Source organism: Pantherophis guttatus, chromosome 8 (assembly GCF_059756535.1).
Source record: "Pantherophis guttatus breed Tessera chromosome 8, ASM5975653v1, whole genome shotgun sequence".
NCBI lineage: Eukaryota > Metazoa > Chordata > Lepidosauria > Squamata > Colubridae > Pantherophis > Pantherophis guttatus.
The window spans coordinates 77,887,646-77,901,096 of record NC_142070.1 but is presented as its reverse complement, the minus strand read 5'-3'; the positions used below and the strand labels follow the sequence as shown (position 1 = coordinate 77,901,096).

Sequence of the window (13,451 nt, the reverse complement as noted above, 5' to 3'; positions counted from 1 at the left end):
GAGCCTGGGGAAGGCGAAAACAGCCTCTTCCCCCGCCCCCCAAGGCCCTCCGGAGGCCTGGAAACAGCCCGTTTCCTGACTTCCAGTGGGCCCGGAAGGCCCGAAAATCAGCTGGTCAGCACGCACATGCTGGGAGCTATGCGGTAGAAGGCGGTCTCGAACTTACTGGTATATACTGCTTCATAAAGCTTTACAGCACTTTGTAAGCAGTTTACAGAGTCAGCATATCGCCTCCAACAATCTGGGTCCTCATTTCACCAAACTCAGAAGGATGGAAGACGGAGTCAAACTTGAGACATTGAGGATCAAACTCCTGGCAGTTAGCCTGCAATTCTGCATTTTAACCACTCAGAAGGGAAGGAAGGAAGGAAGGAAGGAAGGAAGGAAGGAAGGAAGGAAGGAAGGAGGGAGGGAGGGAGGGAGGGAGGAAGGAAGGAAGGAAGGAAGGAAGGAAGGAAGGAAGGAAGGAAGGAAGGAAGGAGAGAGACAGCATTTTGTAAGTACGCCTATCGTGCTCACGGAAAACTCCATATGCTCCATATGAGAACAATAGCAATACCACTGAGACTTATATACCGCTTCACAGTGCTTTACAGCCCCTCTCTAAGCAGTTTACAGAGTCAGGCTATTGTCCCCAACAATCTGGGTCCTCATTTTACTGACCTCGGAAGGATGGAAGGCTGAGTCAACCTTGAGCCGGTCAGGATCGAACTCCTGGCAGTGGGAAGAGTTAGCTTGCAGTATTGCATTCTAACCACTACGCCACCACGGCTCAAGAAAGGGATTGGGTCAAACTAGAGGCATGAGAATTAGTTCCTGAGCTGAAAACCCGTAGAAGTTCAATTTGATGTGAATGTCTCTTTGAGTTGAACTCTGAGCAGGAGGGAGGGAGAACTGATAGAGCTGATTGATTTCCCTAACTGAAGTGCATTCCATACATTCTTCCTGACTGCAATCAGAAGGAGGGTGTTGGATTTCACAGCCAGCCAAAGTGGTTAATTGAGGAATGTGATTTATGACATGGCCAGGAGGAGGGGAGAGACAGGGTCATAGGGGAATGTAAATCTACGTGGGATTAGTTCTAACTGCATCCGAATATTGCCGAAATGGTGCTCCTAATAAATGACTGTATTTCTTTTGAAGTTTGGCTCATGGCTCATGAATTAATTAGGGCATCTTTCGGAAACTTCACACTATATATATTTAATGGATTAATGAACTTCATCTACAGGGTTCAGAAATGTTCAGAGATCAACCTGATGGAGCCCCACAATCTGGCGATGGCTTTCTCCTCCTGCTTGTTTCAAACCAAAGGACAAATGAGCGAAGAGGTTGATGTGGTGGAGGACTTAATTGTAAATTACGTGCAGCTTTTTGATGTGAGTACTTGGCATATCGGTCCAATCTCCCTCGAGGTAAAATTCAGGCAAAGGGGATGAAAGCGTCAATTCTGCTTCGTCTCTTTGCTTGGGAAGGTTGTTGTTGTTGTTGTTGTTGTTGTTGTTCTTGTTATTTAAATGAAGCTTGGTGTGATATTTTCTTTATAATCTGAATTGTTCCAAACATAACCCAGGGTTCTGTTGAATTGGCTGCCTTCAGCTGTTGACTCCCATGATTTTCATTAAAGATGTGGAATATTGGAAAACCCTTAGGAGCGCTGGGTGAAGCTAACGCTGTGTTTTTCGTTTGATAATGTTGTTATGTCATTCCCCACAGAAATGGCTTATTTACAAAGTCAGAAGCACGTGGAGTTTTCCGTGAGCACGATAGGGGTGCTTACAAAATGCTGTCTGCTTCCTTCCTTCCTTCCTTTCGTCCTTCCTTCCTTCCTTTCGTCCTTCCTTCCTTCCTTCCTTCCTTCCCCATTCCCTCTCTCTCTCATCTCCTTCCTTCCTTCCTTCCTTCCTTCCTTCCTTCCTTCCTTCCTTCCTTCCTTCCTTCCTTCCTTCCTTCCTCCCTCCCTTCCTCCCTCCCTCCCGTTCCTTTCCCTCCCATCTCCTTCCTTCCTTCCCTCCCTCCCTCCCTTCATTATCTTTCATTACATTACATTACATCACATCACATTTAATTTCATTATATTACATGACATCACATCACATTACATTATAGTTATTACACTAATTGGAAATGTAATATAGGTAGATGAAAGGTAAGTAGGTAGGTGGGTGAGTGGGTGGGTAGGTGGGTGGATGGAGAGAGAGAGAGAGAGAGAGAGAGAGAGATGGATGGATAGATATGGATGGATGGAGATGGATGGATGGATGGAGATGGATGGATGGATGGATGGAGATAGATAGATAGATAGATAGATAGATAGATAGATAGATAGATAGATAGATAGATAGACAGATAGATAGATAGGGATGGATGGAGATAGATAGATAGATAGATAGATAGATAGATAGATAGATAGATAGATAGATAGAGAGAGAGATACATAGATATGGATAGAGATAGAGATAGATAGATAGATAGATAGATAGATAGATAGATAGATAGATAGATAGATAGATAGGGATGGATGGAGATAGATAGATAGATAGATAGATAGATAGATAGATAGATAGATAGATAGATAGATAGATAGATATGGATGGAGATAGATAGAGATAGATAGACAGACAGACAGACAGACAGACAGACAGACAGACATGGAGATAGATAGATAGATAGATAGATAGATAGATAGATAGATAGATAGATAGATAGATAGATAGATAGATAGAGATGGATGGAGATAGATAGACAGACAGACAGACAGACAGAGAGAGAGACACACACACACACCTGCCAAATTGTAGCTTTACAAATACTTGCATTAGGAAATTTCAAATACTTGTTTTTACTTACACTGATTCTTTCTTTTAAAGTAATGTTTAATTTATAACCACCACAGAAGCAAAGATGAAGGTTTAGCATTTGAAAACATTTCTCTGCGGATGTTCTGCTTTACTTTTTAGAAAGATCAAAAGAAGGCCGCTAGCACCTTTTATAAAATGTTTTTTTTTTATCTTGAATTGCAGCTCACTTTATCAGATGCAAAAAAAAAAAAAGCAGCTGAACGAATGTAAGATATAAAATTGAATTTTAATTGAAGTGGAGGGGGCGTATAAAGGAAGGGAAGGCAGGAGGGCTAGAGAAATTTGCATGATTAGGGGGCCAGTATATTGCTGCCATTGTTTGCAAGTTCTTTTTTTTCAAGAATCCGTATTAGTTTATCCAAAAAAAAAAAAAAAAAAGAATGTGAAAAAATAGGGGAGGAGAAAGGGAAGAGGAAAAAGTGTAGGAGAAAAGGGAAAAGAAAAAGAAAAGCATTGACTTCCAGTTCCTTTTGGCACAGTAGAATAAGCCATTTCTATGACAACAAACTTAACAAATCAGCAAAATAAAATAGTTTCATTCCCCCCCCCACCTCAAACGCAAAAGCCAAAAGCTTTTGCTTAACGCACTGTAAGCCGCCCTGAGTCTCCGGAGAAGGGCGGCATATAAATCAAATTAAAAAAAAAAAAAAGCGATTACTAAATAGAAACAAAAATCAATTCTGTTCTTTTTTTTTTCCAATCGTTTCAGAATAACAAAATTGGAAGGGACCTCGGAGGTCTTCTAGTCCAGCCCCTTGCAGAAAAACTATGTTGCATGCTCCAAAACGTATCGACTGCTCAAAAACTCTATTTTCCCTTATATTGGGCAGGGTAATGAATCTGACCTATCTCTGTCCAGCTTGTTCTGTCTGTATCTATGGTTTCTCAACCATAGTGGCTTAAAGACATATGGACTTCAAACTTCCAGAATTCCCCAGAAAGCTGAGTGAGGAACTCAGACTGAGTTGAAGTCCGCATATGTTCAAGTTGGTGAGATTCAGAAACTGTGGTCGACACCAGCATTGCTTTGGGGACGAGAGCTAAACTTTCTGGGACTAGAACCAGGTTTTTGGTCCAGCACCTTCATCACTAGCCCACACTAGAATAGAATAACAGAGTTGGAAGGGACCTTGGAGGTCTTCTAGTCCAGCCCCCTTCTTAGGCAGGAAACACTACACCACTTCAGATCAATGGTTATCCAGCCTCTTCTTAAAAACTTCCAGTGTTGGAGCATCCACAATTTCTGGAGGCAAGTAGTTCGACTGATTCATTGTTCTCACTGTCAGGAAATTCCTCCTTAGTTCTAGGTTGCTTCTCTCCTTGATTAGTTTCCACCCGTTGCTTCTTGTCCTGCCTTTAAGAGCTTTGGAGAATAGCTTGACTCCTTCTTCTTTGGGGCAGCCCCTGAGATATTGGAACACTGCTATCATGTCTCTCCTAGTGTTCTGTCCCCGTTCCACTCACGCACCCCCACAGACGGCCCGGAGTTAATAAGCCACACGACAAAATTCTTTGAAAATAAAGCTGGCAGCAATCCAGTGGCTAGCTGCCAATTCAGACTTTACTCACACAAAACAAAGATTAGACTGCCAGCATTCCGATAAAACAGGCAGAGTTTTCAACAATACAAGGATTAATCCAAATGCAGTCCGATAAAGCAGGCAAAGTCCAGTAACACAGAGATCATGGATTATTTCTAGTTTTTGCTCGTCACAAACTGAACCGGCCACCACACCCACATTTATACCCTGTGGGGTTTGGTCCAGTGACTCAGCTAATCTCTGGCACGCCTTCCCCTCTGCTGCGCATGCTTCTCCCTGCGCCTCTGGCAAGGGTCCAGCCAACACTTATCTCCTTCGTCGCTGTCCACCTGTGGCTGAGGGGACATGCTTGGCTCTGAGCCTATCTCTTGGCCTTCGGTGTCCTCCGGAGGCATTGCCAGAAAGGAGGGTCCTGGAGAGGGAGGCCTTGCCAACTCCTCTTCCTCACTCTCAGAGTCTGCATCTGTCGATAGCCCAGGCTCAGGCAACGGAGCCACAACACCTAGTCCTTCTTTTCATCAAACTAGACATACCCAGTTCCTGTAACCGTTCTTCATATGTTTTAACCTCCAGTCCCCTAATCATCTTTGTTGCTCTTCTCTGCACTCTTTCTAGAGTCTCCATGTCTTTTTTACATCGTGGCGACCAAAACTGGATGCAGTGTTCCAAATGTGGCCTTACCAAGGCTTTATAACAGGCGTGAAATCCAGCAGGTTCTGACAGGTTCTGGAAAACCAGTAGCGGAAATTTTGAGCAGTTCGGAAAATTGGCAAATGCCACCTCTGGCTGGCCCCAGAGTGGGGTGGGAATGGAGATTTTGCAATATGTTAAGTGCACTTTGCTCCCTTTTTAAGACATTTTTTTTGCCACCGTTGTTAAGTGAATCTCGCTTCCCCATGGACTTTGCTCATGAGAAGGTCACAAAAGGGGATCACATGACCTCGGACACTGCGACGGTCATAAACATGAGTCAGTTACCAAGCTTCAGAATTTCGATCACGTGACCAATCCGGGGGGGGGGTCGTAAGTGTGAAAAACGGTCATGTCACTTTTTCCTGGGCTGTTGTAACATTGAATGGTCCCTGAATGAACATTTGTAAGTTTGAGGACTGCCTGTCACTCTTTCAAATCAATCGTCTTGGTTTCTACTGCTCCCCGTTTTGTTTCGTTGCTGCAATATTGGATGGCCTGTTTATTGCTCGTAAAATTTGCTAATTCCCTCTTGATTTGCAAATGTGCCAGATTGACGCGTAACTGCGAGAAAACATTCCATTCCAATAATGGAAACCTCAAAAGCAGCCATAAAACCGTCCGGAAAAGTCAATACTGAAATATCTAGTTGTAAATGTAAAATGGCTAGTAAAATAACTGGATTTTACTACCTACTTGAGCAGGTCACACAAAGGCGGCAGTGTAGACATTGGTGTGTTAAAGACAAAATATAAACGAGCATAGCTCAAAGTCTGTAGAGAGTCTCAGTCATCCAAGTCATGGTTGTCCCAAAGGGCAACTTTTTCCAAGAGTCAACCGGACTTCCTTGTTTTTTCTTTTGAAGACGTTTCACTTCTCATCTAAGAAGCTTCTTCAGCTCTGACAGGAGTTTGACAGGGGGTCAAACTCGATTTCATTGAGGGCCACATCGGGGTTGTGTTTGACCTCGGAGGGCAAGGTGTGTGGTGGGCATGGCTGGGGGGGCATGGCAATGGTGGGCGTGACATGGGTCTTGTGTCGGGGGTACCTGTGATGGCCAAGTGCTAAGGCAGGACTTCCCTGAAATCCTCCCTCACTCTGATTATAATCTCCTTCCTTCCTTCCTTCCTTCCTTCCTTCCTTCCTTCCTTCCTTCCTTCCTTCCTTCCTTCCTTCCTTCCTTCCTTCTATGTATACCTAGAGCATATGCACCAAGACAAATTCCTTGTGTGTCCAATCACCCTTGGCCAAGAAAGAATTCTATTCTATTCTATTCTATTCTATTCTATTCTATTCTATTCTATTCTATTCTATTCTATTCTATTCTATTCTATTCTATTCTATTCTATTCTATTCTATTCTATTCTACTCTACTCTACCCTTTCCTTTCCTTTCCTTTCCTTTCCTTTCCTTTCCTTTCCTTTCCTTTCCTTTCCTTTCCTTTCCTTTCCTTTCCTTTTCTTCTTTTCCCTTCCCTCTTCATTCTCCTTTCTTCTTCCTTCCCCTCTTTCTTTCTTTTTCCTTCCTTGCTCTCTTCCCATCTTCCCTTCTTTTTCTTTCTCTTTCCTCTTTCCCTTTCTCCTTTCCTGTCCCTTCTTGCACTCTCAAATGCAAAAGGGGAAACATTTCTCCTTTCGTTTTGTTTCTAGCTTGTTTTCAGAGCCCTCTACCAGTGAAAACCGAGCCCGAGGGGGCCCTGTAATGCCCCCCTCCCACCCGCACCTGATTTTCAGCCTGGACAGTCTCCTGCACCTTTTCCCAGCAAAAACGGAGCCTGGGGGGGCTGTATGCACCCCCACTGAGCTCCATTTTCGCCAGCCCCGCAGGCCAGATCTAAGCATCCCATGGCCGGATCAGGCCTTGATAAATGTCAGTCATTTCTTATTCTAGAAATGTTATGCTTACAAGGTCTTCAAATTTCCCCTATTACTTATCAGTGATTAAAATTATCGGAGAATGGAGATAATTAACAAACAGGCTGGAGAGGCTTCCTTTCCGTGTTTAGCAGCCGAGGTGGTGACATTTCACAGTAAGTTGGCTGAAACTTCTAATTAAAAGCTAAAGCCTGCATTTCAGCGGGATGAAGGTCCTTTTTAATTTTTTTTCCCCCTTTTAAAAAGCTCGCCGTCTTTGATCCATTCAAGTAGCAACAGATCGCATTGATTTTAGCGAGCCTCTTTTAAAGGGGTCTCAACTTAGATCTAAGCTTGTTTGACTTACGCAGGCAGGATTAAATATCATTGATTTGACTGGTTCATATTACAAAGTTGCAGTTGTGCGTTAGGAAATTGTCTGTGATCTGTTATTAATGGTTTATTTTAGCTCACCCATGTTTTATGAATGTTTTTTTTAAAAAAAATAGCGGACAATAAGGGAGGATATCTATGTATGGAGACTCATAAAACCTGCGAATATATGTGTGTGTGTGTGTGTGTGTTCGTAGATTTTCATGGGTACAGGTATGCAAGTCTTGGTGTATTCGGGTCTTCTCCCATGTAAGATTGAGAGCACTTTGGCAATGTTTCGGCAGAATCTCATCTGCCATCGTCAGGCTTATGCAAGGGGTCTTCTGCAACGATCCTGATGATGTCATTCGTCATCTTCAGGCTGGTGTTTTCGGCTTCGTGCTTCTAGGAGCAATGTGAAAGGAGCTTCGTGCTTCTAGGAGCTGGTGTTTTCGGCTTCGTGCTTCTAGGAGCAAAAAACATTGCTCCTAGAAGCACGAAGCCGAAAACACCAGCCTGAAGATGACGAATGAGACTTCGTCGAAACGTCGCCAAGACACTTCCAATTCTACGTGGGAGAAAACCCGAAGAACCAAAGACCTACATACAAACACCCGTGAAAACCTCAGAAAACACATATGTATATGTATATGTATATGTATATGTATATGTATATGTATATGTATATGTATATATGTTTATGTAGGTCTTTGGTTATTCGGGTTTTCTTCCGCGTAAAATTGGAAGTACCTTGGCGATGTTTCGACGAAGTCACATTTGTCGAAACGTCGCCAAGATACTTCCAATTTTACGCGGGAGAAAACCTGAATAACCAAAGACCTACATACAAATACCCGCGAAAACCTCAGAAAACATATATGTATGTATGTATGTATGTATGTATGTATGTATGTATGTACTGTATGTATGTATTTTTCTTGAACTGGGTATTTTCCTACGTAAACCAAGTTTTTCAAATTGCAGCCATAGCTCAGTGAAATCACATCCACTATCCTAGGCTTCTTCAGACAGCAAGCAAGCATTTTGCTGCCTATTGGGAGACTAATATAGATCTATTTCGGACTGATACATTTCACATTGATGTGGTCTGGCTGTCCTGGAGAGGGAGGCCTTGCCAACTCCTCTCCTTCACTTTCAAAGTCTTCTTCCTCTGATAATACGGGCTCGGGGGTTGGAGTCACAACAAAGCTGGGACAAGTAACGGGAGCTCACCCCGGCACTAGGGATTCGAACCACTGAACTGCAACCTTTCAATCGACAAGCTCAGGGTCTTAGCCACTGAGCCACCGCATCCCATCTGGACAACTAACACATATGTGCACAGGGAATCTTTACCTTCAGTCTATAGTTCCAAACAAATATTTTTTGCAGATAGGAATTTAGCTCTAGGAGTATCCAGAAAGAAACAATTTTCATTCCCCCACTCCCAGAGAAACAGACTTTTCAAACGAGGGAGTAAAGATTAACACACTTGCAGTCTAGACTGAAAAACATGTAATCCAAGTAGAATATAACAGTTCCGATGAAGGGTGTTAATTGGAAGAAATGTTGAGGTTCTAACCCAAGAATTGCACCTTATTTTCAAATAGGCAACTTGTGATCTCGTCATTTTTTTTTTTTTTTTCATCTTACATCTTTGATACAAGGGGTTGTCGGAAAGCTGCCTAAGATAGAACAGTCTCTGTCTGGTTACAGTTTTTGGTAAATATTAGGGTTTTTTTAAAAAAAAAATAATGAAAGAAATAACGTTTGCAATGCTATTGGATGGAATAGACCAACTGATTTGATTAAACAACAAAAAAAAAAAGTCAGTAATAACAGGGATGCAATATATTGGTTTTACAGAAGAATTGCATTGCGTTTGCTCTGAAAAATCATTTTGAGAGATGGACATCTCCCTTTATTAGCCCGGTCTGCGTACACTGGATGCAAAAATAGAATTTCTTTGCTCAAAAAGAGTCTTGGGCAACTCATTTCATAAAACTTGTTGCTTTTTATATAGATTCAGCAAGATCGTGTGAAGCAAATGGACATTGAGAACAGCTTCATCACCAAATGGAAAGACACGCAAGTATGTAAAGATAATGCCTTCATTTATGCGGCGAATAAATAAACTTTGAAAAGGACCTTTCCCTGGATTTATGAAACTTAGCAAGTTCGCAGTGACCCGCATTTTGGGGGAATGGGGGACAAGCGACGGGAGGAAGACAGGGCAGTAAAATCTTGACCAACGTGTATTGAAATGACCTTGCTAATTCAACCTCCCTCCCTGTTTGCCTGCAGCCTGAAAGATTTCCAAAATAAATCCAGTGGTGGGATTCAAATCATTTAACAACCGGTTCTCTGCCCTAATGACCGGCTGGGTGGGCGTGGCCATGGTGGGCGTGGCCAGGGGGTGTGACAGGCAGCACTCGGCCTCCTGCACCCCCCTGGGATGCAAGTAGATAAATAGGTACCACTTTGGTGGGAAGGTAACAGGGCTCCAGGATGTCAAGGTCCCTTCTAACTCTGTTAATCTGTTATTATTCTGTCATTCAGAAGTTGTGGGAGCTTCATCACTGGAAGCTTTTAAGAAGAGACTGGTGTCAGGTTTCGATGTCATCTCAAATAAATTGCACTCCCAAACAATTAATCTTTGCTGAACTATTCCATTTATTGAGTACGACAGATCTGGCCCCGACTTCGTCGTAGCCGATACTAACCCTCTGACCCGCAAACCCTTCCCTTTCCGTTCCCCAATTCTCATCTTCTCATTGGCCATCTTCCAAGTCAGCTTCTGACCTCACCCCACAGGAATGTCCCCCCTCCCATCCCATCTCCTAGGGGATATTATCTACAGAGAAAATAAGTAGGTGAAAAGTCAAGCCTCATCTCCTCCTTTTTATGGCAGCATCAGAATGCTGACAACTGGACTGCCGTCTGTCAGAAATGGCGTAAGGTCTCCTGCTTGGACGGGGGGTTGGACTAGATGACCTACAAGGTCCCTTCCAACTCGGTTAATCTGTATCTCTTACTGCTCATTTGGTACATTTAAATTGAATAAATAAATCTTTTAAGTAGCCGGGGCATTTAAGGAAAGTTTGTCTTTGCTACAAGGATATTTTTTTTTTGTCATTCTTTTGTGGACCATGTATTTACCCTCATTCATTTTCGGCATATGACAAAATTGTCTTACATCTGCAGCACTCAAGATTCAATTGTTTCAGGAAGTCTTAATAGACTAGGATAAAGAAAAAGTGAGGCGCCCCAATGTTGATTCATTGCCTTATTTTAATTTTTTTTAATAAAATATCTTTTACTTTAGATTTCTCAGGCTGGAGACTTGCTAATTGATGTCTATGTGGAAAGGAAGGAACCCGACTCCAGTATTATAATAAGGGTTTGTATGACTTTTTCTTTTTTTTTAAAAAAAATGTATATTTCATCTGTTGCTTTAAAGCAGTTCAAATAGCCATTCTTTAAAAAAAAAAAAAACTGGCATAAGTTGCTAATTTTAAAATTTATATCTATTTAATTATTATTACATTTTGCAGAACAAGTCCCATACTCAGGTAACCAGACAATGGGCACATACTATCATATGTGGTGGACATGTGCAAAGCAATTATTTTTTCTCTCCCCCCCCCTTATTTGTGAGAGCATAAAATTTGTGAGAGTTTTGAATAATTTCTAAAGTCTTGTCTGATCTTCAAAGTAGATCTCACCAACAATGGAGGCGGAAGAATTGACTCACGACGTACTGGGCATCAAAAACCTCACCCCTCACAAGGATGACACGTGGGCCACCTTTGAAGTGATTGAAAATGGAGAACTAGGTTAGTCATTGTCGGCATTGGCTTGGAATATTTTTTTTATGCTTAATGATTCCTTGCTGTTTTCTTCGCAGAAAAAACAAAACAAAACGAATAGCAGGAGCCTTAGCGCTATTCCATGGAAACACTCGATGTAAGGTGATTCTGAAGAAGTTCAGTTTGGAGAGGTGACAGAAGAGGGACTACCTTGACCAAACTCTTCTCTCCTCCCCTCCACTCTAATTTATTCTCCCCTCCCGCCACCTCTAATTTATTCCCTCACCCATCCCCTCTACTATTGTCCCCTCCCACCAACCCTCCCTTCCTTCCTTCCTTTTCTTCCATTCCTTCCTCCCTCCCTCCCTTCGCTTCCATTCCTTCCTTCTTTCCTTCCTCCCTCCCTCTCTCCCTCCCCCTTCCTTCTCATCCATTCCTTCCTTCCTTTCCTTCCTTCCTTTGTTCTTTATTTTCTCTCTCTCTCCCTCCCTCCCTTCTCCTCTCCCGTTCTTCCCTCCCTCCCGTGCCCTCCTTCCGTCCTTCCTTCCTTCCTTTCCTTCCCTTCCTTCTGTTCCTTCTTCCATTCCTTCCCTCCATCCCTCCCTCTCTCCCTTCCATATACCCCTCCCTCCCACTCTCCCTTTCATTCTTTCCTTCCATACTTCCTTTGTTCTTGACTTCCTCCCTCTCTCCCTCCCTCCATTCCTTCCTTCTTTCCTTCCTCCCTCCCTCTCTCCCTCCCCCTTCCTTCTCATCCATTCCTTCCTTCCTTTCCTTCCTGTCCTTCCTTTCTTTGTTCTTTATTTCCTCCCTCTCTCCCTCCCTCCCTTCTCTTCTCTTCCGTTCTTCCCTCCCTCCCGTACCCTCCTTCCTTCCTTCCTTCCTTCCTTCCTTCCCTTCCTTCCTTCCCTTCCTTCCTTCCTTTCCTTCCTTCTGTTCCTTCTTCCATTCCTTCCCTCCATCCCTCCCTCTCTCCCTTCCATATACCCCTCCCTCCCTCTGTCCCTTCCATTCTTTCCTTCCATACTTCCTTTGTTCTTGATTTCCTCCCTCCCTCTCTCCCTCCCTCCCTTCCTTCTCTTCTCTTCCTTTCCTCCCTCCCTTCCGTACACTCCCTCCCTCCCTCCTTCCTTTTTTCCTCTTTTCCTTTCCTTCCATTCCTTCCTTCCTCCTTCCTTCTCTTCCTTCTCTTCCATTCCTTCCTTCCCTCCACCCCTCCCTCTCTCCCTTCCATACACCCTCCCTCCCTCCCTCCCTCTCTCCCTCCCTCCCTTCTCTTCTCTTCTCTTCCTTTCCTCCCTCCCTTCCGTAAACTCCCTCCCTCCCTCCTTCCTTTTTTCCTCTTTTCCTTTCCTTCCATTCCTTCCTTCCTCCTTCCTTCTCTTCCTTCTCTTCCATTCCTTCCTTCCCTCCACCCCTCCCTCTCTCCCTTCCATACACCCCTCCCTCCCTCTCTCCCTCCCTCCATTCTTCTTCCATTCACCATTAATTGCAGTACTCTGTGGAAACCTTCTGTCAAACATGGCATTTTCTGTTGGGAGAATTGTGGGTGTGCATTTACCGTCGCAAGTAGCTGCGCTTAATTTACCAAGCTCCCGTTTTGAAGCGCTGCCTTTCCTCGTGAAGCAACCTTCCCCGCTTTCCAGGGAATTCAGTCTTTCTCCTTACAACCCTCACCTCAATTTAATAATTGTTTACGAGATGAAACGAAACTCTGAGAACGCAAGCATAGCCTACATTTTCCAGAATGCAATTTCCTTCTAATATTTATTGTTAGAGTGGAACAAAGAATTCCGTTACTGTTTACTAGCGACATAGCATGACCATGGGAGCAAAATAATGGGATATATAAGTTTGAGAGCTAGAGGTCTGAAGTGGTTGGAACTAAAATATTAACAAGGAGCTGAAACATTTGCACATTAAGCAGCAGAGGTAGAAAATGAAATTATCTGGCCTTATGCGGTGGATTTGATATTGGTGGGACCTCTGGTTTATAAAAATTTTGCTAGTAATTTTTATAAGAGGCGTAGTTTGCAAATAATGTGCGTGCAGCTGATAAAATAATGAACATTTGTCAACCAATGATTTATGTTCAACGTAAATATCAACGTGGCTGTAAATACAGGTAGTCCTCGACTTATGGCGCCATGGAACCCAACATTTATGTTGTTAACTGAGACATAGTTTCCCCCCCCCCCATTTTGTGATCTTTCTCAGCACAGTTGTTAAGCAGCGGTGAAATCCATTTTTTTTTACTACCGGTTCTATGGCCATGGCTTGGTGGGCGTGGTGTGGTTTGGTGGGCATGGCAGGGAAAGGATACTG

The 13,451-nt window shown here is 43.3% G+C and overlaps 1 protein-coding gene across 2 annotated transcripts in view; it reads left to right on the top strand.

Moving 5' to 3' along the window:
• ARAP2 (ArfGAP with RhoGAP domain, ankyrin repeat and PH domain 2) overlaps positions 1–13,451 on the top strand; it is a 163,346-nt gene that overhangs the window by 115,361 nt on the left and 34,534 nt on the right. For both annotated transcript variants that reach the window (XM_087874954.1, XM_087874955.1), the window contains 4 exons: positions 1,232–1,379; positions 9,341–9,409; positions 10,643–10,717; positions 11,036–11,153. In XM_087874954.1, the coding sequence (XP_087731080.1) occupies positions 1,232–1,379; positions 9,341–9,409; positions 10,643–10,717; positions 11,036–11,153 (410 nt within the window). The remainder of the gene's footprint in view (positions 1–1,231; positions 1,380–9,340; positions 9,410–10,642; positions 10,718–11,035; positions 11,154–13,451) is intronic.